Genomic DNA, 25,589 nt, shown 5'->3' with positions numbered 1-25,589 from the left:
AGGTACTGTAGTACAGGTACCCATATGTCAGTCGGGGTTTGAAATGGTATGGCGCAGACCCCGCTTGTTTACGGCGTACTGCTAACGTACTTTTTGAGTACCAGAGAACCTTGGTACAACCATGCATCTAGCTTCCGCTTAAGAAATGTGCCCACATCACTGCCAAGACAATGCACGAGGCTGGTGCAATGGGGACCCTCATTGGGACCAATTGAAAATCTACCCGAGATGAAGGGGACCCAACGTTGTATATTGACGTCACCGAGGCTCTCATTCGCACAAAAAGCTCTCTCTGCTGATGCGAAAGACTTTTCTTCCTTGATTGCCTTCGACCAGGTACAGGATACAAAGCCCGGTCATCGAGATCTATTGTATCAATTTAAGATCAGACGGGAGCTGAGAGATCGGGCTTTTGGTTTGTTCCATGCAGGGCTCATGGAAGCTTTCCGAGTCGCAGACGCATACATACACAGTTAATCACTTATGTACCGGCAGACTAGCACAGAACAATGTCTGATACCGGTATATTCAACGGGTTAGAGCGATCGTTTTGGCGGGTTGCTCTTAGTCAGGGACAAGTGCGCCTCTGGTCTTTTTAGGAATGAAAAGCCGCAAGTTGATAGTCTTCGTTATTTACGTCCAATGTTGTTAGTACCTAGGTAGGTAGGTACCTTAGGTATGCTTAACAAACAAAGATCAGAAGGCGCCAGCCTAAATTTTACCCAGCAACCCAGCAAGCCAGGTACTACGCATTACATAGGTACTCCGTAGGTACATCGAACAAATTTTTAACTGTTGCTCAATCCATCATCGCCCGCCATCGGCCGGTTTTGCGGGTAAGGTCCACCCCGGCTTCTTCAACTGTTATCCATTAGTTTCGTGAACCCCACCCTTGAATTCACTCACGATCATACAAACTATGCCACTTGTCATCCCTTCGCAAAAAAAAAAAAAAAAAAAAAAAAAAAAAACGTCCCCTTGACCAATCTTGATCCAAAACTCTTCTCTCCACATTCAAAGCACGACTCCCTTGTCGTAACTTTGACTAGTAAATTTTTTGTACGGCATTGAATTCTATCTGCAAAATCGAGAATTTAACCTTTGCTTGCTTGTAGAGGGGAAACCGCACATGCCATTGTCGATCTCGATGTGTATACGTCGATACGCGGCCAGACGACTACGACCCTAGTGAGACGAAACCCTGTTCATCGTTGCCAAGGGTCCAAGGCCAACCAGCCCGAGTAGTAACTTGGCGAAAGCAACCTCTCCCCCGAAAGAAACCGCATTTTTGTTCTACTTTTGCAGTCAGCGGTCTTTACTCAACGCGTGCGCCTTGCGCTCTGCCCACTGACGCCCCAACCTGCAAACAAGCACGATTTGATGCGTTGGATAACTAACAACGTACTTGGGTACATTGGTTCAAAATTGATGTCGACTTTAAGATATTCCCTAGAGTATCAAATTACTAAGGTACCTTCCTTACCTACAAGTAACGTACCTCTAAGATAGGTAGCAAGCACCTCTACCGGATAGCTCCAAGTCAGTCTGTTTGTTTCTTGCTGGGGTAGGTACCAGTCTTTCCCATGCCACCCCATCTTCTTGCCTCCCGTCATAAGCAAATCCCGAGACTCTGTTTGTCCACTCAGCTCAAGCTCAGCCTTGCATCAAGAATTGAAGAAGGAGCGATCCAGTGATTTGCTCTCCAGTTCCACCCGCTACCAACTCGGGGACTTCTACATACCCCGTCGGCTCTGTGCCAGGGGAGGGATCCTCTTTTTAGAAATCCACCACGGTAGAATCAAGCAAAGCCGGCCCGCCCATTCTCCGCTCGTCACAATCTCCCTTTCTTGTTTTCTAAGTCATTACACCCCTTTGTTATTGGTGCCCAATAATATCTTGTCATGCTTCTTTTCTTCCTCACTTCCTTTCATTAGCAGTCAAATCGCCCCATCAGTACACGAATTTGGGGGATGGTATCTGTTTTTTTGTGTCTTTTCATGTTCTGTCAGTTGCTTTTGTAGCTCATGCCCGCCGCCAACGAGCGCATCCTAGTCTAGACCTAGTCAAATCCTCAACTCGCATCTCCCGGTCCTTGCTCGAAGCCCGTCCCCACGAGCATCGAGAGGGGTTTATGGATCAGCCACCATGTCAGCAGATTTTGCGAGCCTCAGCATTGCCGAATTTCTGACTTTCGACCCAAGGCCTACTTTCGTTGTCGAGCTCGACGGGCCCGAAAACAAGTCACTATCGTCACCCGCCATAATATACTTCAACCCAGCTCTCAATCGTAGTGCAAATCTTTCGGCGGCTGTATCGGAGCTGTCCCGAAATCGTCATGCGGAGACATGGCGATGGGTGACGGCGCACACAACGCCTGGAGCCGAGTCCTCAAGGCTGCACGTCGGCGTCTACTGGACTCGCACTACTATACAAGACCGATGGGTTGTAGTCAGTGGGAACGCACAGGCCCCCGATCCAAGACAGCATAGTCCACTGTCGCCTCTTCCAACACCCCCTCAAGATGCCAAGGATTTCTTGCCCAAGAGCATCATGACCGGTGGGCGAGAGCCTTATGACACGGGACTTCCGCTCGAGATTACACCCGACGAAGAACCGCGAACGATCGAATTGGTACCCGCCGGCGGCTCAATCGACACCCAAGGGCGACGAGATGACTCGGTCGATCAGGAATGGTCCGTATCGACTTCAGGAGCAGACGAGGAACCCTTTTTCAAAACAATCACTGCATACGACTGGGCTTCCACACCCCTTGGTCCTCACCACACTTGGTCTCCTCAGCTCCTACATGCTGTCAACCAGATCATGGTGGACTCTCGATGTCTGGCAATCTATTGGGGAAGTGAATACACGACAATATACAATGAAGCATTCAGCACTCTATGTGGCAAGCGGCACAACACTGCTCTGGGAAAGCCTGTCGATGAAATTTGGCCGGAGAAGGGTCAGCACTTGAGGGCCAAAATGGTTGAGAGTGCGCGCCGAAATCGTCCAAACTGCATTGAGGAAGAGTGCGGTGTCTTTGTTGGAGGGGCAGATGGGTCTATGCGTGAGACGTATCTGAAGTGGTCACTGATTCCGATGAAAGAACATGGCAAGGTTGTGGGATTCATACATTCCGTCATTGAGATTACCTCTATGCGGCTATGGGAACGACGCATGAAGATGCTCATCGATCTTGGGGAGTCACTGGTCACCGCCAGAGACACCAAGGCATACTGGAGGAGGACCATTGAGCATCTGGAGGCTGTAAGGCCTACCTACGACATCCCGCTGGCGATTTTATACTCTGTCAGCTGCAGAAGGAACTCTGGAGACTCGTCCGATTCGAACAGCAAGAACGAGGCCAGAGTATGCTATCTCGAAGGCTCGCTGGGCGTTCCTAGGGGCCATCCTATTGCACCGCCTAGACTAAACCCTCAAATCAGTGACGGTGGTCTTGCTGCAGCTTTCAGACTAGCTCTTCAAGAACTCAAGCCCATTCCGATTCGAATGGATGGCGAGATCTTCCCACCGCAACTTCTGGAAGATCTTCAATGGCGTGGATTTGGAGATCCCTGCCAAGAAGCTCTCGTTTGTCCCATAAGACCGACCAGAGACGAGGAGGTCATGGGTATTCTAGTGCTCGGCCTGAACCCTCGACGGCCCTACGATATTGGATATCGACAGTACATCTCTCTTCTCGACCAGATGCTAAGAACTTGCTTGGCGTCGACTGTCTTACTCGAAGAGGAGGCACGCAGAGGCAAAAAGGCCGCCAAGCAAGCGGCTCAGAACCATGCCATGCTGATGGAGAGAATTGGTGAACAGGCAAAAGAAGCCAATGAATTCATGCAACGCTTTGAGTCGGTGGCTCAGTTTTTGCCGGTCGGTGTAAGCTTTGGAGACGGCCAGGGAAATATTACATTCGCCAATGATGCCTGGTACAGGATTACTGGGATTCAGCGAACCGGGCCAAATGGTCACATATCCATGGAGGATTTCTTGGCTGTTGTTTTGGACGAGGATCGCAACGTCGTAGTGCGTGCCTTTGATGGTCTGAAACGAGGCGAAAACACGACCTTTGAGTTCAGGGTCAAACGATACGAACGAAATGAGGAAGGAAACGGAGCCTTGACACCTCTGTCTGGGCTCCAATCTCCAAGCTTCGAAAAGGCAGGAATGGATTTAGTAGGACTTGGCGACACCAGGGTGTGTCTTGCCTCGGCCAAGCCAGAGATGCCAGGAAACGGCAACAAGCCCATGCGCATCATGATTTGCTTGACCGACGTGACGCTACACAAGAGGACGGCGGAGGAGGCTGTGCGTAGGGCACAGCAAGCTGAGAACCTGAAGCGGATGGCCGAGCTCGCGACTGTCGGCATGTACGGTATGGATCTGGAGGGGACGCTTCTTGAGGCGAACAATGTTTTCTACGAGATGTGCGGCATCAGAAAGGTTGACGACCCGAAGGCAAGCGGGGGGTACACCAAACCGTTCGATGAATGCGTTGTTGCAGAGGATCTCGAAGTCTTGAAGGGAGCAGTTTCTCGTTTGGTCAGCGAAGGGAAGACGCAAACCGCCGAGTTGAGGTTCAAGAAAGATTGGTCAATAGAGGATGAAGATAGCGGCGTCAGGGTTGTGGCCCCACGGTGGATGGTTGCGACATTGATGCCTGTGAGGGATGCAGATGGTGTCATCTGCTCCTTCACGGGCTGTCTGAGCGATGCCTCACTGCAAAAGTGGCAACTAGAACGGGAGAGATTGCGCAAGGAGGATGCCATCGAGTCCAAACGACAACAAGAGAGTTTCATCGACATGACGTCGCATGAGATGAGGAATCCGCTTTCCGCCATCATTCATTGTGCCGATGCTGTGATAGCGTCGTTAACTAGATGCCAGAGAATTGAGCAGCGCGCGCTGGACAATGAGAACAAGCAAGAGGGGTTGTCCCAAAAGCTCGAGAAGCTGACGGTTGGCCGTGGAAACAAGGGGCGCGAGTGGGACAAGGAGATGGCCAATCCAACAACAGCCGGAGTCGCAGAGAACTCGTTGTTGGCTCATCCCAGCAGCTTCGGGGCGTCCGCCGACCGTCCCCAGCTCATCAAAAACGGAATCGACAACGCAGAGACGATTATTCTATGTGCGCAGCACCAGAAGCGTATCGTCGATGACATTCTCACCATGTCCAAGCTCGACTCGAAGCTCCTGGTTGTGACGCCTGTGACCGCCGATCCGATCCAGATAGTACAGGAGTCTCTCAAGATGTTTGAGGTCGAAGCCCGTCGTGTTGATATCGAGTTGAGAATGGCAGTCGATCAGTCATATCGGGATTTAGATATTGAGTTTCTGATTCTGGATCCCTCAAGGGTGAAGCAGGTTCTCATCAACCTCCTGACCAATGCGCTCAAGTTCACCTCCGGATCCGGACCTACCAGGGTGGTATCTGTGGGAATCAGTGCTTCTACAAAACGACCGGATGAGGGCACGTCGGCTGTACAGTTTATCACTCGAGAAGAGGATTCGGAAATGGACAAGGAAAGAGAAAGTGATGATTATGACGATAACAAGCAAGTTGATGGAGTGTGCGATGATGGGAAGCCTCGAAAAGGCCCCATTTACATCATGTTCAAGGTGAAGGACACAGGACAGGGCCTGAACGAACAGGAAAAGAAGATTTTATTCAAGCGATTTGTTCAGGCTTCCTCAAGGACGCACGTTAAGTACGGCGGGTCTGGACTTGGCCTCTTCATTTCGCGACGACTTACCGAGATGCAAAACGGAGCTATCGGTGTTGCATCCTCACCTGGCGTCGGATCAACATTTGCGTTCTATATCAAGACTTCATGGCCGGATCAAGATGCCCTTGAAGAGGCTCGCAGCTCGGCTAAGGTCCTGGCTGCTGCCGCTGAAAGTTCCGGAACGCCTCCAAAGACCAGCTTGCCGGTTAACAAGCGACCTCCGCTGGTCTCATCTCGCATCCCTCCGTCGCCAATGCGAGAGGACATTGGCGTCAAGGGCATAATGATTGTGGAGGATAATCTGATAAACCAACAGGTTACACGTCGAATGCTCGGAGATTGGGGTTACGCCGTCGATGTCGCGAACCATGGTTTGGAGGCGCTAGAAAAGCTCAGGACGTCGAACAGGTTTGTGGGCAACGATTCAGATCTTGCCAAGAAGGAGAATCTGCCCAACATAAGTGCCAGTAGCCACAACGGGATCGCAGCGGCGGCTATCACTGCTGCCGTGTCCACGACCAGTGTGGAGCCGAGCAGCAAGTTTGAACTCGACGTCATCCTAATGGACATTGAGATGCCCATACAGGATGGTCTCGCGTGCACTCGTGCAATTCGAGAACTGGAGCGGCAGGGCAAAATCGTCACACGGCCTGGGCTTGGGACCAGCAGGCTGCCCATCATTGCTGTCAGTGCAAACGCGCGCATGGAGCAGATTCTCGAGGCGAAGGCCGCAGGCTGCGACGATGTCTTGGTCAAACCCTATCGCATGCCCGAGCTCATGGAAAAGATGAGAATAGTATTGAACAGCCTGAGGGCGACTTCACCTGCCGAGAGCGAGTGATCAGCCCATAGGAAGGGCTACGCAAAGCCCAGCCGGTGTGATGACCCTTCACCAGATTCATCGTTATTCTTTTCTGGCAACTTATGAGTTTGCCTCCCCATTTCCCCCCCTCTCTTCGAAATTTTCATCTTTGTCTTTGGTGCATAAACCCGAGACATATTTTCCCACCATTCTTCATGACTTTGCTTACTTTTATGTGAATGAATTATTGATGGGGTACTGGCAGGCACCCCATGCATGGATTTTCTTTTTCGTAATATTTCCTTGAAGGGAATTCAAAGGGGCAAGGTTTTCCTTTTTTATTCTTCATTTTCTGTGTTACTTACCTTACTTATGACGATCACCTAGTGCGGGGTGTTTTGGTGTTTGGGGAGGAATTCATGTCACGAGACGGGGTTCTGCATCACGACTGGCATTGCCACGGAGTTATTTCTTTCACGAGGGTTTTGATTTTTTTTGCTGGGAGACAGACTGAGTCTCGTGAGGTGATGGCAAGCACATCTATAGAGATTATTAGAAGTAGATGGTTGAGCCTGATAATGAAAAGCTAGCCTGGGCTGTCCATGTATGGGCAGTTCCGTGATTTGCAAACATATATTATTTACTACAAGGATTCATGAAGGAGGCTCTTTGATTCTCGTTATCACTGCCATAAAGTTCTGATTTTTCGACAACGTTAGTAGAGGTGCGAGCATGTTTCTACTCGATAATTTGTCCGATGAGCTTTGTTTCTTGGTTGCGGGCTTGCTTATAGATAGTACACTTCTCCTGAGCACCCAGTAAGCTTAACAGAATTAGAATGGTGGCCAAATATGGAAACATGACGAGGCGTCTATCTGACGAATAAACAAGCATACCAGCATGACCTTTGCTCGACATCCACTTCCTTGTGCATTTTGGGCAATTCGATACAGATTCGCCCCCAGGAAATTTCCGAATTCCTCCAAAGTTACGAGGTGAGTATAACCAGCCCTCTGAGATGGGTTTTCTGAACACGCAGAAAATCGATCAGAGACGCCTTCAGTTTTTACTCCCCATTCCCCCGGGTGCAGGCTCTGCCTGCCAGACCGATGGATACGAGTGGCAATTATATCCCAGTCTTGGCTATTGCTGCCCGGACACACTCCAGGGCTAAACGCGCATGTGAAGAAGCCTATCTGACCGTGACTGCCGGTTCATCATAACCTAATATAAACTCTGCATTTGTATCTTACATATGTATTTAGGTAGCTGCATATGCCCAGCCCCTCTCTTACCACTTGAACTTTTTCATTGATTTTCCAGTGTCCTTATCAGGAGGCACTTTAGTGGCTGGGAAGTAGTGAGAACCAGCACAATAGACTTTCCAATGTCATTTGCTCTGCATAGACATGCTGTGTCTTGTAAGCTAGTGCCAGCCCCAAGGTTGCCTTTCTAACAAATATTGTTGTTGCCGGCCAGAACACATGTGTTGATGAGAGGCAAGAGGTCACTAGACCCTGTGTTAACTTCCACACTTGCAGAATCCCAGCCAACTAATATAATGCCAGGCAAGCACATTCATGTCGACCATCCAGGTTTTCATAGCGCCTTCCATCTTTTTCGCCTCCTAATTTTGGTTATAAAAAGACCGGCCATCCCCTGGGTTTCTATGTTGCCAAAAAGCAGAGAACTTGAACATATACTCACCAAAACAACCTATCAAAGTCAGAAGACCAACCTTACACTGGGTCTTCTTTCTCGCGGTCTTCTCCAAACTCGGCCTCTTTTTCTCGCTCACTCACCTTCATACCGTCCGTAGCAAGATCTCGCTGCGATCCAGAGGTTATCCCCAACACATACGACTTTGACGGTAGCAGAAACACGAAAAAGAAAATGGCCAACAGAAAACATCGACAGCCGAAGAAGAGCAAGGCCAGCCAGCAAAAGGCTGGACAGCAAGGCGATGGCGGCACCGCAGACGGCACCACAGCATTGACATCGTCGGAGCAGCGGCTGGCGAAGGAGACGCAAGATGATGACAGGACGAGGGGCCGTGGTGGGGGCGAGGTGGTCGTCGTAAAATATTACACGCCACATACGGACAATTCGCAAGCCCGCGGCCGGTCGAGTTCGGTGCCCTGCGGCGAGAAGCCGAGTATGCTGTCCCCAGAAGACGAGAAGAAGACGGGAGAGGGGAAGCAGTCCGGGGAATAGGCATGGTGACTCGTCGACGCCCGCCCGGAGATCGAGCTGCTAGGCGTCTTTTCAGTGGGGACGAGATGCCCTCTGTTTGTCGGTCGATCTGCTGATGTAGCTGGCTAACTTGTGGTTACCTTGGGTGGGGGATTTGTTTGATTTGACTTGGTCTACTTGTATACTTGGAAGCGATCTTGTACGATTACATCAGGGAAAACTAGAGGGGTGGAGTAGAGTCGAGGGATGCTTGAACAAAGCATCAAGTAATCTCAAATCTTTTGTCACTGTGCAAAAATGGATGTTAGAGACATCATGACTATGGGGACAAAATCTATTTGACGTTTCGTTGGAGAATATGATGCATTTCCTGACAAATACTCAAACATTGGTAGCCGACTCGTCCGTTGACCGGAGATGTTGGAGGTAGGTGTGGTCATGTTCTGATATGGGGAGCCTTGTGGAGACGCCGAGGCCATCCATGGCAGTCCTGACAAGGCCAAGGCAGTGAGTGGAGGCGAAGCTGGCACATATGAGTTGCTTGAGTAACGTTGTCAGCCTTGAAGTTGATGAAGGGGCAAGATCTTCAATGGCAGGGGTTTGATTTCTCTTTAATCCGCTCCACGGTGCCAACAGATATGTATAGAGTAAGTAGATGGTCGCGTGCAGTGCTAATATTGGGAATTCATTTTTGACACTCGGGGGAATTTCGGTCAGCAAGTCGGTGGTCAAATCAAGGCCAAGATCATCTGCAAATCCGACTTGGAATGAGCCTTCATCCCAAGCTTGCCAAGCTGCGTACAAGTTGATAACTTGGGTTTTGTCGTCGATCGGGTGGGGGCTTATGTAAGGACAGTAACCAAGGAGGAAAGATGCACAAGCAAAGAAAAGCAAAGCAGGTAGAGTATGATGGCACTTCACAGCAGCAAACATGCGTGCGTGCAAGTGACCCGGCGTAAGTGGGGGTGGAGCCAATCAATTGTTGCGTAAAAAACACCGCCATGAATTTTCGATTCTTTTTTTGCGAGGCCTCCATGACGCCACGATTAAACCAGCATTCCAAGAACGAACTGCTGCCGCAATCGTCTGACCAGACCAAGCTTTAATAAGCTTTCCACTTTGTTCGTTGGCAGAGCAATTCTTCAATATGTTCCTGTTAAGTTTTTTTTTTCTTTTTTTTCTTTTGCCCAGAACCCAACATTGAGTAGTCCATTCCAGCCACCCCCTCTCGGAATCACTTACTACGAAGATACTTTGTACAGTACCGTACGCTATTGTTTGGTTGATCAGTCCACATGCGGCACCGTTCATGCGGACGCTTACTACGATCAACCATGGAGTGTAAAGTTGGTTGGTAGGCACCTCAGTGCTATAACATCATGCTATGATTTGAGTGGTTCGTCCTGTTGGACCGTGAGACAGGCAGAATCCGTCTGATTTATTAAATGTCCAGTCGGAAGCATCAGACAAGCAGGCCTGGTCTAGGGCAGTCCCAGCGGCCCGTTCTCAACTGGACCAAGCAATATTAGAGATGATAAGTGAGTACCTGACTACGGTTGGTTACTCAGTATCAGAAGGACGACAATACAATCGAAACATTGCAAAGCCACAGTGTGCACACAGCCAAGACCTGAGTAGTCCAGTCGGGGCCTACCGTTATAATTACCTAAAGTAGTTTGAAGCTTGCGTATGTATTTAGGTCGTTGCGGCTGGGCTTCCATTATTCTTCTACTGTACTTCTTACCTGCTACTACTAGCGAGCCTAGCAAGCCTAGCTTCCCTGAAGGTTCCATCGTATGCAGCTTGGACAAGCCCAATCGACATCCAAGCCCCGATCAACAGGGGAACCGGCCAATCAAGCGATGAGGGACCTTTCCCAAAAAATCACTTTCCTTGTCAACGTACAGTACAGACGTAGCGGCATCGGTCGGAGTGGAGACAAAAGTCAGTACCTTGACCCCCTCGAGCAAGGTACATCGTAAAATTATTTGCGGGTAGGTATGCATGTTGACGGGAAGACGCAGGAACAAGACGTGCTGTCAAAAAGACGTAGAGAGAGAGAGAGAGAGACGTCGACAAAACAATGGGCACGGATGATTTGTATGTATGTGGATGGATGGCCTTGTACGCAAAGTGAAGCTCTTCACAATAAGGTCATCTTTCGCAAAGCCGCCGGAAGCACTTTTTTTCTTAATTAAAAATAGGGCGAAACAGGTGAAGATGAACTCGGAATGTCTGAGACTGCACTTGTGGGCAAGGTCCTGTTGGGCCTCAAGGTTAAAAGGCAAACGTGGTAGTAAGCAAGGTAGGGTAAGGTAAAGTATTAAGGTACGAGTGGGTAGTACCAAAGTAGGCAAGTAAGCTAGGCACCCCAGGTACCTCGGGCTACCTGGTTGAGGCCGGACTGGGGAATTGACTGGGTTGAGTTTCAACTATTCGGCAGTCTGTCTGTGAGGCACGCCAAACGCAAGTTGGTCAGGCTGCTTTGGCCGGTTAGAATTGTTTCTGCCGCAAAGAGGATGGAGACAAATCTCATCGTATTCGGTAATACCGTATTTTCGTTCAAATATTGAAAACTAGATGTTCGTCATTTATCAAAATGATGTGCTTTACAAGGCATCGTACCTAGGTGCTCAAAGTATGGTAGGCAAGGTAAATAAATAAAAAGCGCTCCTTTTTTGACGCAATTAAACAACCGTAGAATTCCAAGCCGGCCTCCGGCAAGGGGAAGGAAACTACAACGGCCCGCCACCATCCGCTCCCAGCTGCCCCCCGGCAAGTGGATCCTAAACCCCCACTGCCGCTTCTGCATCGAATGCTGGCGAGAACCAATTTCGCAGTTTGCGGACTCAGCACTCACTCTCGACTCGACGTAGACCAACCAGCATTCTCTCACCCGCGTTTCTTCTTTGCTTGCATGCATTGACTGGTCCTTTTCAATCTCAGAGTGCAGCAGACATATTATCTCTTTGCCACTTTTTCTTTTTTGTCAATTTTACTAATGGATTTTCTTCTTCTTTTTTTCTCCCTCTTTTAATTTGTTTATTCACAAACAAATCTGTTCCCCCGGGAAAAAGAAAACGTTGCCCATCAAGTACCGTAAAAAGGTCCATGCACCATTTTTTCTGTACTGTTTTGACACTCGACAGCCGAGAGTTGGTTGGGTTGCAGCAGCTGAAGTTGCCCGCCCACCCGTCGCTCCCGAGGGAAGCCCTGCCGAAACGTTGATCAACAGTCACGAAACCACCTGCGAACCACCTCACAAAAAAGTCGCAGCCAGCCCCCAATTCTCTTGTTTGGACACTTTGTTACCTGGAGTACATTTACCTACCAGTTAGCTTCAGACGACTCACTGCCAAGCGTATCGTCAGCTTTTTAGCGCTAGACGCCCACGTGCCGCCAACTCAAAGCAAAGTTGTGTTCCTTGGTCGTTTTTTTTTGTTCAGCAATCAATCCCCGTTTCTCATTAGCTTGCCGCCATAATCGCTCGGTGTCTTTGTTTGTTTTTGCGCCATACGAATGGACCTCAACGAGCAACACCACGCGACCTGACCTATACCGACTACACAAATACGAACGCCTGCGCTCAACAAGGCGCTCTACAAGAGATTTTTTTTTTTTTTTTTTGGTTTCTTGTTCAAACTCTTTCTCTTCCAGGGCTTTGGGTGACTTGGAGAGGAGACGAACAAGAGGCAGGGACAGAGATACGAGCAGTATATCGCCGGAATAAATAAGCCGAGAAAGCACGCTAAGGGCGATCCCGAACCGGGCAGGCTCGCCGGCGTCTCAGTCATGCCATACGACGGCGGCTACCCACAACAACGGCCCTACAACGGCCCAGCTGCGCCACGCCCGCCCCCGCAGCGACAATATCCTCCCGGCCCCAACGGACCGCCTGGTCGACAGTTCCAAGGGCCGCCTGCCCAGAACTATAACTCACCTCCGCAAGCCTACGATCAGCAATACCAGGATGGATACGGCGGCTATGATGATTATGGTGGTCGTGGTGGGGGTTACGGTCCCGAGTATGACCAGCAGTACGACGACATGAACTATCAGCGAGGGCCACCTCAGAACTACCCACCGCATGATCAATACGGCCCTGGGCCTGGGCATGGACCTATGGGACCTGGGCCAGGGAGGGGTAGGCCGATGCAAGGCCCTGGGGGACGAGGAGGTATGCCGCCGCGAGGACCTATGCCGCCTCGGGGCGGTGGACCTGGGCCTGGGCCAGGTAGAGGAGGATTTCAGAACGGCCCTGGGCCTGGTCGTGGGGGACCAAACCCTCTTCAGCGCTCTGCAACAGCGGATCCGTTCGGTGAGTATACACCTTCCATGTCTTGTCTCAAAGTGTCTTGAGGAAGTTAGCGCCTGACCACCTTTGCAGGTCGTGGCAGCGCACGCGGACCCATGCTTAGCCCCCAGGAGATGGGCTTTGGGGGCGCTTTCCCTGCTTTCCCTGGCCAGCGCAGAAGAACGGAAATCGACGACGAGAACCAGATTCTAGAGAAAATGGGTGGGATGTCTATCCAGGATCGCACAGGGCTAGGAGATGCGCCGCCGCCACCAGCAAACAGGGGTGGCCCTATGGGTCAGCCTGGTCCCAACGATGGGCCAAGAGGTCCGCCGCAGCGAGGCTTCAGCCAAGATCGTGGATATCAGGGACAGCGTGGACCGCCAGGTCCAGATGAGGGCTTTGGTCCTCCCGCAGATTTCAGGGACGAGTTTGGACCTCCGCAACGAACCATGACCATGCCCAACGATCCACGAGGGGCCCCTGGTCCGCGTGGCCCTCCGCCCCCGCGCGCCGAAACTGCTCCCTTCCCTGGACCAGGGCCTGGACCCGGACCCGCACCCGGACCGGCAGGTCGGGGTATGGGAATGGCTCTACCGGTTAGACCATCAACGGCACAGGGAATGCGCGGTCCACCAAGGGGCTATCCGGGCAACGGCATGCCCCCGCCCCAGGCTCCGCTGCGGGAAGACGGGCAGTTCCAGCGAGGCCCTGAAGATCCTAGCGATGGCTATGGCCAGCAAGCCCAGAGGCCAGTCTCTTTTGACGATTTTTACGACTACTACGACAACCCTCCCCAACAACAACAACAGCAGCAACTACGAAACGACAGCATCGCCGAAATTCCCGACTTTAATCGATCGGCCCAGCATGTGCGCAACGGCTCGATAGACCAACACATGCGCCAGCCTCCTGGAGGCCCACAAGAGCGTGGAGGCCCAGACAGACAGCCTGATCTCAACAGGACCAAATCACAGCCAGACCTACGGCAGCCTCAAGCAGCTGTCTTTGAGATGGTAGGCGAAGTGCCCCCGATTCCCAATCAGTATAAGCCGTACCAGGCTGGTCAACCTAATGGCCCTGGTCCTGGTCCTGGTCCCGATGGATATGACCAAGGCTACGATCAGGGATACGATCAGGGATACGACCAAGGATACGATCAAAGAATGCCCGGCGGCCAAGGCCTTCCGATGGGCCCTGCGCCTGTCCGACACGGCAGTGGCGCATCGACACAGTCTGCTCCCCTTCCTGGTCAAAATCCAGACACACTTCCCTCTCACCCGGCTCCTATCCGACCTGGATTGATGCAGAACTCGGTGGCAAATCAGATGATGAACAAGCCTCCACCCGTCCGGCATTATAACAACGCACCGCCAATGAACTCTAGCATGTCCGCTCCTCCTGTCTCTCAAATTAGCGCCCCCATGGCGCCACCACAGGCAGAGCCGCAAACACCGGTCACTGTTGAGGAGCTTGAACACCTCAGGGCGGTCATCAAGACAGACCCCAATGACCAAAATTCGGCGCTCAGGTTGGCTAAGCGACTGGTCGAAGCCATGGATGTTTTGGTACCCAACATACCCGATCCTAGGGGACGGCAAAAGTCGCGCGAGCGATATGCAAACGACGCGCATAAGATACTCAAGAAGCTTTGCCATGCACAAAACGCAGAAGCTATGTTTTTTATGGCCGACTGCCTAGGCCGGGGTGTCTTCGGACCGGAGCCTGACAACAAAGAGGCATTTACCCTATACCAGTCCGCCGCCAAACTGGGCAACGCAGCTGCGGCATACCGAACAGCTGTTTGTTGCGAAATCGGTCACGAGGAAGGTGGCGGAACTAGGAAGGATCCGCTCAAGGCAATCCAATGGTACAAGCGTGCGGCCATGCTGGGCGACACGCCTGCCATGTACAAGGTAGGTATGATTCTGCTCAAGGGTCTTCTTGGACAGCAGAAGAATCCCCGCGAGGCGGTGGGCTGGCTGAAGCGGGCGGCAGAGCGCTCGGATGCCGAGAATCCACACGCGCTGCACGAGCTGGGTCTTCTGTACGAGAGTGCGCAGCCTAACGACGCAATCGTGCGAGACGAAGGCTATGCTTTTAGCCTCTTCACTCAGGCAGCGGACCTGGGATACAAGTTCAGTCAGTTCCGGCTTGGAGCGGCATACGAGTACGGTCTCATGGGGTGCCCAATCGACCCGAGGTCCAGCATCATGTGGTACAGCAAGGCGGCGACGCAGGAGGAGCATCAATCGGAGCTGGCGCTGTCAGGTTGGTACTTGACAGGATCCGAAGGAGTCCTGGCTCAGAGCGACACCGAGGCGTATCTATGGGCGCGAAAGGCGGCTCTGGCAGGTTTGGCCAAGGCCGAGTATGCCATGGGTTACTTTACCGAGGTCGGCATTGGCGTCCCTGCTAACCTGGAGGATGCCAAGAGGTGGTATTGGAGAGCTGCTGGTGAGTTTCCTTTTTTTCCTTTTTTCTTTTTTTTCTTCGGGGGTTGAACTAGATCGGGAATCAAATTGCTAACACGGACTCTGTTTTTTTCCTGTCACAGCCCAGGATTTCCCCAAAGCCCGTGAACGGCTGGAAGATCTCAAGCGGGCTGGCAAGAACGGTCAGATGCGACAGCGGGAACGTATATCTCGAAGCACACCGAAGCAGGAGGGCGAATGCGTGGTCATGTAGGACGCATCAGTCGGAACCCTGAAAGCAAAAGGGAAAAGAGGCGACGCGCTGATTTTTTTCTTGACCCCCGTGTCATTTCCTCCCACGTTATTTCAATGAAGGGAATCTTATGAGCCAAAGGATTTTATATTTGTTTGGAGTGTATGCGTCCCATTTTTTTGAATTTGATCAAGGGAGTCATGGTTATGGGAAAAAGAGGCTTTCCTGTTATGTTTCTTTCTGGCTCCAAAAGAGATTTGAAATCCTTTGGATTTTGCGTATCTGCATGAGACAAGATAAAGATGAAAGAGAGGGAGAGGACGGATAACCCTTTTTCTTATGTTATATTTTATTTTTCTTTTCTTTTCTCTTCAATGATGGAAAGACGGGGGCAGCACACCGGCTAATCATGTACGTTTTATGGTATTTCTTTCCGGTCTATTCTTTTGAGTAGCATAGACTTTTGGCAGTCTGGCGTAATATTCCCTAGGGTTTCAATCAACTGTAAAACTATAGGTTTTCTTTTTCTTTTTCTTTCTTGGTCTGCTTGCTTTGGGTGCATTTCAATAGCGAACAATGTCGCCAAGCATTTCTTAGCAGTTTGTTTGGTCAATCTGTATCACCTACTCCCCAGGCAACTTTCCCATGTAGATAGGCCCTTCCCGAACTTTGGTAGGTGCAAGGAATTTCAGTACAGACAAGCAAGCGGGTTCACCTTTGTAGCCAAGCAGCGAGAGAAACTTTATTGAAACCTTCAATGCAAGTCCCTATTAGGTAGATGTGCACAACACCTTGCATATCCCCCGTCCCCGCAATTCCGGTGCAGCCTTGCCGGCCCCCAGAGGTGAATCCCCTTCGAGCCTCGTGTCTAATCTCACGTCCAAGACATACAAAAGGCGAAGAATACATGAAAAGACACTGGGCACAGAGAACGCATGCCAAGAAACCCCGAGTGAGGCCGGTCCGTCCAGTCTCGGATATATCACGGCATTTCGATACCACCTTCTCGGCAGTCTTAACCCAATGCAGCCCTGCATCCTTCATGTACCCCGGGGATGCGTCGATTTCTTTGAACCCCAAGATCCCCCCCGCATGAGGGGAGATAAGCTGCGTCCTTAGGCGCCTTTTTGTTGTAGTAGCTTGCTGTCACCAAGACAAAAACCTCATGGCTAGTTAGTTAGTTGGATTGTATGGTTGTGACTAAAACCATCGATTCCGTTCATCTGTTTCAGTGCGTGCGGGTGTCTTTTTCGTCTGCATCAATTGGTCTCTCTATGACAACGTGAAAAAAAAAGTTTATAAACAGTTAATGATTTTCTTTTTCTTCTCTCGTCTCTCTTAAGAAGACTTGACAGCATCCTTGACCTCCTCGACCTTCTCCTCAATGGCCGGCAGTACGGCGTCCTTCTGAGAAGCCTGGTACATGAGGATTCGGGAGACCTGGATGGTGCCGACGATTCCGAGGAAGAAGTTTACGGCGGCCAGACTGTGTTGGAAGGTGGGTGTGAAACATCCTGCGTTAGTCATTTGTAATAATAAAACATCCGGAAGGCCGGGATTATCCCAGGCTGTGTAGAAACTCTCAACGAAAGGTTCTGAGAGACGGCGGAGGAAACGTACAGGTAGTTCTTGGGCTTGATGATCAAGCACCAGCGGGTCCAGATGAAGCCCGTTGCCGTCAGGGCGGCGTTCTGGGTGAGCGAGAGCTTCTCTGCTGGGCGGAAGAAGTCGGAAACACCGGCGAGGACGACAGCCCACTGTGTAGAAGTTGTACAATTGTCAGCCCCCATAAGCCACATTGTAAAGGCTGCAGACATATTGTGATCCCATGTGGTGCTAATGAAGGTCGCTCGCCTGCTGGAGCGCATCCGGGGTTGGACAGTGCCCTGCAAAGCTAGATACGCTACCAGAGACAAGCAAAACCCCCAATCCCCCTTGATTGACGTGGAACGTGGCACCCCCGGTAGATCGGCGGGAGTAGTATAGAGTCGCAAAGCAGAGACTATCGACATACCTTCATGACGGGGGCCCTGTACGAGAAGAAAACTGTATTAGCCAAGCCCACATACACAAGATTGCTGAGACTTGGGACGCCATGCAGTAACCCTCTAGACAACCGACCACCTGTTACCCAGCACAAACGGAAAGTACTCACCAGAAGTGCACCGTCTTGATACCAATGGGGCTGTCCCACATGCGCTTGAACCAGCCCGGGTTGGCCTCAGCCTCCGGGGCGGCGCTGCTCTGCCACCTCCTGCCGGCATGCTGCTTCCACTGCTGTTGACGAAAGGCGGCGCGAGCCTGGGCGGCGATCTGCCCGGATCGGAAGACGGGGCGAGCCGTCGTGCGGGCAAAGGTTGCTGCTGCTGCCGACATTTTTTTTTTTTTTTTTATTGTATCGTCTGTAGTTTTTCTCTTTATCTGAAAACACGTTTTCTCAGGGGAATTGAAATTTTCGTCCGTTTGGTCGTATGTCAACGATTTGACTGACACCCGCCCCCGAGTAAATCGAGAGATAGAGGAGAGAGAGGGAGAGAAAAAGACCAATGATGCAGGCAAAGACAGCTCCGATGCGGATTGAACGGATTGTACGTAGAGACGGTAGAAAGGCGTTGCTTGATTTTCTTTGGGGGTACGGGCAGATGTTGAGTGGAGCCTTACTCCGATCCGGACTCCGGAGATAAAGCGGCCTTTGGTCTCTGAGCTGGTTGCATTGGGTGGATCCAACCAATCAGGACCCGTCAATTGCAAGGCTGTAAGCTGTCAGGGTCCGTGCTTTGCAACTGGGGTGCCTCTTCCGGTAGCTGTTGGAACGAGACGAAAGCAAAGTGCCAATGTTGAGCTGCGAACCCGAAAAAACAACAACGTCACAGCAACGCATCGCCCCCCTCCGCGAAAAGCCCTGCGCTGCCCAATTGACATTGACCACGCCCAGATACACGGCAGCAGGCTACGTACGATTGATAGACGCGCAACGAACGAGGGACGACCAATTGAGCCGAATTTGAACCATTATCATTCACACCACCATTACAATGTCGGCAAAGTACGCCTTTACGCAGAGCCTCAAGGAGGTCCGCTTCCTCTTCTGCCAGACCGCCGATCACAGCGCAGGAGTCAGGTCGGTTTTTTAATTTTTTTAATTTTTTATTTTTTTACGCATGCTTCTGTGCAAATATTGGGGAGACAAATGCTGGGCGGCTTATTGACGAAACGGACGTTTTGCAGGTCGTTCCTCATGAGGGCATACCCGACCATGAAGAAGAACAACCCGACCACGCCCATCCTGATACGCGAGGCTGCCGGCACTATCCCCAAGGTCTACGCGAGGTACGACCTCGGTGTTGAGAAGAGCCAGTCATTAGAAGGTGCGTAGACTTGAGGCAGCTTGCAGCTGTGCCTTTGTGTAGGATTGAGCAATCGGAAAGAGGAGGATCTGTTCGTTTTGTTTTGTTTCCTGCTGACGTGAAACTATTGCCGACTGCAGGACTTTCGGATAAGCAAATCGAGGAGGCAGTTACGGGGCTTGTCAAGCAGGGACAGTAAGCAAAAGAGGGACAGCTGTAGAGATGGGCCTAAGATCAAACCATCAACTAGAGAAAGGGGAAGGCGATGAGGGTAGTCCGCAACTGGAGAAGGACTGCCCGCTTTGTACATACAACCTGCGACTGCATACCGAAGCTCCGGGCTTTGGTACTTTGGGTGGAAAATCTTAGAATGGGGGAGGCCTGTTACTCACCTGTATAAAACGAGGCATTGTTTTTTTTTTTTATGGCTCTTTGCTTTGTCGGCTGTGGGACTACGGTTGAAAGTAAAGAGTGACGTTCATGAGATGAATCCTTGGGCTCTGCATAAGTCTTATTCAAGTGGTTGGTATCAACTTCTGATGAATAAAAGGGGAAGATCAAGAAAAGAAGCTAACTCATTACACGATGCCACTAGACTCCGTTGATTCATACCCATACATTCGTTCATCTCCCAATCGTGACTTTTCATTTCTTCATATATCACTAACATTTCCCTCTCAAAACCCCTGGGGTCAATCTCCAACCCCCCTCGTCTCTTGCAAGACCAACCTTTACGGTTCTGCACTCTGCGATACCGACTTGTTCTTTTTCCACTCAGTTAGTTGGCACTGCTCATAGCACGGGTCTTGTGCTGCGTCAGCTTCAAGCTGAGGGTCGTAGACGTAGCCTCCTTTGAACCCTTGGCGTCACTGACGGTGGTGCTGGCGCTCTTCTCACTGCTCACAGGGGACGATGCCTTCTTATCGCCATCGCGCCTGAGGATGCCGCCCCGAGACGTCAACGACGGCAAGTCTTGCTGGTCCGTCACGGGCCTGCTGGGGAGGCTAGGGAGGCTGGGCCAGGCCATGTAGGACTCGGGCGGCGGAATCGGCTTTTTGTTGTTGTCGGTGCTTCGAACCTTTGCCGCAAAGGACGACGTGGACGAGTCGGCAGCACCGCCAGCTGCAGGCGAAGAGGTGGAAGCGGACGAGGCGAGCCTGCTGCTCTTGTCTTCCTTCTGCGTCCGGCCCTTGAGCTCCGACATGACGTTGAAGCGGTGTTTGAGGAACGTCTCGCCCTTGCTGACGTCCAGCTTGTCGCCCTTTTTGTACGCCGGCTCGGGGGGCGTTGATGGTGTCGGCGGACGATCCGCATTACGGTTGCTGTTGCCGGTGTTATTGTGAACCACTGGAGCAGGTCCCTGCGACTTGGTGGCTTCTTGTGGTTTCTGGACACCGTCGGCCTTTTGCGAGTTCGCAGCTGGAGCTGTAGCGCGCCAGTTGGTGCTGTTCATAAATTCGTTGCTGGCACCGGGCGCATCAGGCTTCTCCTGCTGTTGCTGATTCTTCTGGGGCTTCTTGGCCGTCTTCTTTTTCTTCTTTTGAAATTTCTTGGGCTCCTGCTGTTCGGCGGGCTGTGAAGCGGCCGGTTGCGAAAAATGCGGTGGTTGCCGCGGTCCCCCAGAGACAAAAACCTGAGCTTTGGGGTTGAAGCTCGGCTGCCTGCTGGGCAGTGGCGAAGCAGGCAACTCGACTTTATTCGCTTGCACCGGAGGACAGTTGGAAGAAGACTTATCCTCCTTTGGAGTGGCAGGAGGTGTCAGTTCGCGCGCAGGTGGCGTCTGCGGCAACTTGCGCTGTTCCTGTTTATCCGCTACCGTCGCTGTGGTAGGAGTCGCGGTCCGCAGAGGTGCGGGTCGAGGAAAAGGATCAAAACCAGCCGGTAGCGTGCTGCTCCTGCTCGTCTGCGTAATCATCAACTTGGGAGGAGGCTTGGTCATGACTGAAGAAACCACGGGCTCTCGGTCGCTCAGCCGCCGAGCAATCTCGTCCTTCTGCGATGCAAACGGCGAGCTCTCGGGCCCAGCCTGGTCCGAGGGAGGGGCAACCACGGGAACATTGCCATGGTGTAGGGTTGCGGTTCCTTCTCTACCAGCGCGCGTCTTGGTCACAGCCAGATCAGTTGTTTCTGGTGGTGGCGAAGGCGGCTCGTTGTCGGCTGCAGGCTTGGCTTCACCGACCGCATCGCCAGCTTGCTTATCATGCGCCTCGGGCTCTGGGGTCACTCGACCAGAGGGACCAGATACCAAGCTCATTGTGCGGCTCCCGTCACTCATCTCCGAAGGTGCCCGAAACATCTTCTTGTGGTTGTTGCGCTTATTCTTCTTACCCTGTTTCTTCTCCTGACCATCATGGGTCTGCGCGCCTGTCCCCTTGCCATGGTCGTGGTTACCGCCCGCTACAGAGCGTGCCTCATTGTGGTCTGCGGTAGAGCTTATGATCTCTTGACCCGGCTGCTGTTTGGCCTTGTTCTTCTTTTTATTTTTGCCCTTCTTGGGCCCACTCTGCTTCTGTGGTACATCGTGCTGTTCATAGTTAACAGCCAGAGTCGTGCCAGTAGCATTTACATCGACATCTGCTGTGACGGGAATATGTTTGCCACCATTAGACTTCGGAGCAGGACTGCTCGGTTTCTCATCCACAGGCATCACGGAGCGCCTATTGACCTCCTGCAACGCTTCAGCGTTGGTAGCATCAGTTGAGACCACGGCGACTCTACCTTGCTCGGCTTGAGCCGAAGAATCGACGGCGGTTTCCTCGACAGTGCCTGCATCGTTGTCGGCAGACATCATCCACTCGTTGAAAAGAGAGCTCGGACCGAGGTTCTTCTTGATACGAACACGAACGGTTCCATAGTCGATTATACTGCCGTCGCGAACCTCTGGCTCAAGCTGAGTCCGAGACGGCGAGTTCTCATTGCTGGCGCTGTTGAAGGATGAGTTGGGCGTCAGGATCACAAAGGACGAGTTGGCAGTGGACGATCCGGAGTCAACCTTGTCAATCAACTCTGTGGCGATGGCCGTGGGCACCTTCTTGGGCTCTTTGGTCTTGGCTGCTTCGCCTTGGCCTTTCTCAGTGGGTTCCTGTCCGGTCATTGAGCTGCTTACAACAGGCGGCTGGACCTTGCTGCGAGCAAGCTGTTTCTTGGGAGAGCCTTCTCGAGATACCGTGATGCTATTATGGCGAGTGTCTTTTCCGGTCTGAGATGTGACGCTTTGGCCTCCATTGGCGCTCGCAACGATCATGGGCTTGGCTGATAGGCCAGGACCAGACGCAGCAGCGACCTCGGGAACCGTAGGAACCGCAGTGACCACAGGGGGCGCAGGTAAACCAAGAAAAACACCAGCCTGATGAGGTGGATTGTGAGGAACAGGCTGCGGATGGTAAGCGAATGTGGCCTGGCCTGGCAACGGAGCCGTAGCTGTTGAAGGATACATCGTGACAGAGTTGAACGGTGGCTGATTGTGGGCATATGTTGACATCCCACTAGGCAAAGGCGCCATCTGATACGGTGATGCCGCCATGTTGTGCATCGACGACTGTACTGGCGGTGGCGGCATGTTGAGGTTTGCGGACAGAGGGGGAGTCGGCAGACCAGTCTGACCGGGTCCGATGTTGCCGTATTGCGGTTGCTGCTGATCCCGTCCCAGCGTCAATTGGCCAACGTGAGCAGGCTTCTTGGAGTGCCGAGCCGGGTTAGGACCGTTGCCATTGACCTGCTTGTCCTTGATAGGCCAAGAAGGTGGCGGCATGGAGTTGTCGCCCTGAACTGGGTGCTGGTACGACGGCCGAGACCCCGAAGCAGCACCATTGTTGGCGACCGAGTTGCGACGATGATTCGGAGAGATCGGGTAGCCAAGGAAGTACCTCGATCCCTTAGGATGCTTGACGCGAACTATACTGTTCCCGAGACGACATGGCCGCGATGGTAACATATCCCGAAGCACGGTTGGTGGTACGGAATCGCTAAAGTATCTAAAAATACCGACAAGATAAAGCAAAGTTAGAAGATCAAAAGGGATCCAATCCATCAGATAAAACCATCAGCACAGGGGTTACTAACCGAATAAGAGCCTGTTCAAAGTGGGCCTTTTGAGAATAACGCTTGTTGTTCAGGATGTATGCATGCTCTATCTGTCCCCAGTGGCTAAAGATCCTGCGTAGGTCATCCAAGTGAGACTCGGTCACAGACTCCTTGTCAAAGAATACGATTACGCTGCGGCTCTTGTCGCAACATGCGCGGCATTCACACTTGACCGAAGGCTCAGAAGGGGGAATAGGATAATTGGCGCACTGGTGCTGCTTGGGGTTGCTGTGGGCGTTGTTCTGGCCATGGGGTAGGTTCTTACGGTCCTCCAATACTGATGATGAAGCATGGCGGGTCTCGCTGTTGAGTGATAGATTAGATCCGCCGTCCTGGCAGGTGCTGTCGCGACGGGAACCGGGACGGCACACGACAGGGCCGTGGATGGAATTTGGTACGTCGCGGGGCTCCCAAGAGCCGTTCTTCTGGGGGCTTGTGCTCGAGTTGCGTGAGCGATAAGATATGTTGCCAGTAGAGGGTTGTTGCGCGTGTCGCGACCGAGTCTGCTGGTGGTGGTTGTTGTGGCCCTGATTGTTGTCGACAGATGAGTTCGGGTGAAAGCGGACCCGGTGATTCAGATCCGGTAGCACAGGGGGAGGCTGCATCTGCGGACCTTGATAGCCTTGGGGGGCTGCTGCAGGAAATTGTTGATGCTGCTGGAACCCGAAAGGAGCAGATGCTCCCCGGTGGATAGGCAGCGACGGCGCTGGCACTTGGCTTCGTTGATCTCCCTTGTCAGGGGAATGTGAGCCGAGAAAGATAGGCACTGGGGCACTGGGTGCAGGCTGACGATGGTGAGGAAGCTTGGTCGGAGAAACGTGATTGCTCCGGCTCTGGAAGCGCACGCGCTCTGGAGTCTTTGGGTAGTCACTCTTGTTACTCTTGGCCTCTTCTTTGAAACTGGATTGAGTCTCGTCACTGAGAGTACTGCACACCACTGGTGTCGCGGCCGGCACCTGAGAAGATTGAGACTGAGTCGACTGTGTCTGGAAATAGGACACGGATGGTGGGGCTGATAATGGCATGTCGACGTAGTGGTCATGGGTAACCTCAGGAAGTTTCAAGTTTGGCTTGAACTGGGTAGCAACAGTCACATTGGTATGCTCCGTTCCCTCTGCCAGTAGTTTCTCGCGCAGTAGACCAGTCCGTATCGCTAGCATTGCCTTCTGATTCCTCGTCAGTGCGTCAAGGTCAAAGACGTTGGACGCATCATCCAGGACGGTGAGGATGCTGCGGGTGGTGTTGTGCCTGTCAAAGGCGAGAAGCTTGTCTTTGGCATCATCAAAGTTGGCGAGCCATTCGTAGAGAGCCAAATCCATCAGCTTCTTCCACTCGGCCTCGATGTCCTCGCTGATGTGGAGGTTCATCTCGTAGAGCAGATTGACCACGCACCAGGCGTTGTAGGCACCCATTTGGTAGATATCCTCGCCATCAAAGTACTCGTACAAATCCTCCCATTCCACTGGGCGCTTGTTTACTTTCCTACAAATATCTGGGTGCGTCTTTTGAAGTTGTGACGCCCGATACCAAGTATGTTCAGAAGTGTCGGCAGTGATCTCCCGATAGGGGAGGAAGCCACCTTGAAGTCGGATGCCTGAGGGCCTGCCATGTCCTCCCTGTGTCTTTTTCTTGGCGACAGAAAAGATATAGGACTTGTTTGGTGGACAGGTAAAGTAGAAGCCCGGTTCCGGATGCTTGAGATCACCATTTCCCACGGTTGGGTTCTCGATATGTGAGCCCGGTTTGTATGGGCCTCCCAGCTGAAAAGGTGAACCCCAGCCCTTTTCGCGAGCGGAACGTTCCAGGTTCTGGCGAATCTGGTCGCTAGGAATGGGACAAGACATCTTGACCTGATCAGTTGTCCACAGCCAGCTGGGAAGGGGATAGGAGAGTGATGGTGTTGTTCGCAACGATGAAATGAGCTTGGGGATCTTTTCCAAAACGCGAAATTAATCAGCTCGAGTACATGTTAGTTGCTGCCAGTCCAGAGCGACCGTGAGATCAAAGTGAACGCAAGGCGGGACTGCGAGCAATCAAGGTGCGTAAAGTGATGTTTTCAAAAGAATGCAGAGCTACAGGCAAAGCTTGCCTGAGCAGAGACGGCAGAAAAGATGCAGGTTACCACCAGAAAGAATGTCAAGAGATAAAAGTGAAGCAGGACGATGAGGAGAAGGAAGACGTGAGAAAACCACCGAAGTTGAAAGTGTTGCCTGGTAGAGTGACAGGCGTGGATTGATAGAGCAGAAATCTGGCGAGAAAGAGAATATTGAAGAACGAGTGAACAAAGTCAGAGTACGGGTGAATAAAAGCAGATCAAGGCAATCAGCAGAAAAGAGCCGAGCATACGAATGGTTTGCGGTGTGGTGATGATCTGATGTCCAGTGGTGGTTGTCGTACGTACAAGGCGAGGGAGACAACCAAAGAAAGATTCTGGGTAAAAAGAGCGAGAAAAGTGGGATTGCACT

At 51.9% G+C, this 25,589-nt stretch overlaps 6 protein-coding genes across 6 annotated transcripts; 4 read left to right on the top strand and 2 right to left on the bottom strand.

Moving 5' to 3' along the window:
- Nucleotides 1-2,145: 2,145 nt before the first annotated feature.
- On the top strand, nt 2,146-6,579 carry PgNI_10744 (uncharacterized protein; the record flags this gene model as incomplete). The annotated part of the gene is made up of 1 exon (XM_031130717.1): nt 2,146-6,579. The coding sequence occupies one exon, from the start codon at nt 2,146-2,148 to the stop codon at nt 6,577-6,579; it is 4,434 nt and encodes a 1,477-aa protein (XP_030979562.1).
- A 1,854-nt stretch (nt 6,580-8,433) lies between these two features.
- Nucleotides 8,434-8,754, top strand: PgNI_10743 (uncharacterized protein; the record flags this gene model as incomplete). The annotated part of the gene is made up of 1 exon (XM_031130716.1): nt 8,434-8,754. One exon carries the CDS (start codon nt 8,434-8,436, stop codon nt 8,752-8,754), a length of 321 nt encoding a protein of 106 aa, XP_030979565.1.
- A 3,659-nt stretch (nt 8,755-12,413) lies between these two features.
- On the top strand, nt 12,414-16,186 carry PgNI_10742 (uncharacterized protein). The gene is made up of 3 exons (XM_031130715.1): nt 12,414-13,051; nt 13,121-15,484; nt 15,585-16,186. The coding sequence occupies exons 1-3, from the start codon at nt 12,526-12,528 to the stop codon at nt 15,713-15,715; spliced, it is 3,021 nt and encodes a 1,006-aa protein (XP_030979566.1). The 5' UTR covers nt 12,414-12,525; the 3' UTR covers nt 15,716-16,186.
- A 283-nt stretch (nt 16,187-16,469) lies between these two features.
- On the bottom strand, nt 16,470-18,315 carry PgNI_10741 (uncharacterized protein). The gene is made up of 4 exons (XM_031130714.1): nt 17,850-18,315; nt 17,709-17,724; nt 17,315-17,451; nt 16,470-17,180 (listed from the first exon to the last, which is right to left on the bottom strand). Exons 1-4 carry the CDS (start codon nt 18,068-18,070, stop codon nt 17,033-17,035), a joined length of 522 nt encoding a protein of 173 aa, XP_030979788.1. The 5' UTR covers nt 18,071-18,315; the 3' UTR covers nt 16,470-17,032.
- Nucleotides 18,316-18,516: 201 nt separating this feature from the next.
- Nucleotides 18,517-19,608, top strand: PgNI_10740 (uncharacterized protein). The gene is made up of 3 exons (XM_031130713.1): nt 18,517-18,815; nt 18,923-19,062; nt 19,182-19,608. The coding sequence occupies exons 1-3, from the start codon at nt 18,730-18,732 to the stop codon at nt 19,238-19,240; spliced, it is 285 nt and encodes a 94-aa protein (XP_030979789.1). The 5' UTR covers nt 18,517-18,729; the 3' UTR covers nt 19,241-19,608.
- Nucleotides 19,609-19,819: 211 nt separating this feature from the next.
- PgNI_10739 (uncharacterized protein) lies at nt 19,820-24,968 on the bottom strand (the record flags this gene model as incomplete). The annotated part of the gene is made up of 2 exons (XM_031130712.1): nt 19,820-23,015; nt 23,104-24,968. 2 exons carry the CDS (start codon nt 24,966-24,968, stop codon nt 19,820-19,822), a joined length of 5,061 nt encoding a protein of 1,686 aa, XP_030980029.1.
- Between the last annotated feature and the right edge of the window lie 621 nt (nt 24,969-25,589).

Source organism: Pyricularia grisea, chromosome VII (assembly GCF_004355905.1).
Source record: "Pyricularia grisea strain NI907 chromosome VII, whole genome shotgun sequence".
Lineage (NCBI taxonomy): Eukaryota > Fungi > Ascomycota > Sordariomycetes > Magnaporthales > Pyriculariaceae > Pyricularia > Pyricularia grisea.
Note: the sequence above shows the minus strand (reverse complement) of the source record. Positions and strands in the feature narration are given on the sequence as shown.

What these genes read in the sequence shown, in the direction of transcription:
- PgNI_10742 (XM_031130715.1), top strand. Translation starts at nt 12,526, where the DNA reads ATGCCATACGACGGCGGCTACCCACAACAACGGCCCTACAACGGCCCA. An exon ending in TGCAACAGCGGATCCGTTCG is followed by an intron (nt 13,052 to 13,120) that starts GTGAGTATACAC and finishes CCACCTTTGCAG; the next exon opens with GTCGTGGCAGCGCACGCGGA. An exon ending in GTGGTATTGGAGAGCTGCTG is followed by an intron (nt 15,485 to 15,584) that starts GTGAGTTTCCTT and finishes TTCCTGTCACAG; the next exon opens with CCCAGGATTTCCCCAAAGCC.
- PgNI_10741 (XM_031130714.1), bottom strand. Translation starts at nt 18,070, where the DNA reads ATGTCGGCAGCAGCAGCAACCTTTGCCCGCACGACGGCTCGCCCCGTC. An exon ending in ATCAAGCCCAAGAACTACCT is followed by an intron (nt 17,181 to 17,314) that starts GTACGTTTCCTC and finishes CTTCCAACACAG; the next exon opens with TCTGGCCGCCGTAAACTTCT.
- PgNI_10740 (XM_031130713.1), top strand. Translation starts at nt 18,730, where the DNA reads ATGTCGGCAAAGTACGCCTTTACGCAGAGCCTCAAGGAGGTCCGCTTC. An exon ending in GATCACAGCGCAGGAGTCAG is followed by an intron (nt 18,816 to 18,922) that starts GTCGGTTTTTTA and finishes GACGTTTTGCAG; the next exon opens with GTCGTTCCTCATGAGGGCAT. An exon ending in GAAGAGCCAGTCATTAGAAG is followed by an intron (nt 19,063 to 19,181) that starts GTGCGTAGACTT and finishes TGCCGACTGCAG; the next exon opens with GACTTTCGGATAAGCAAATC.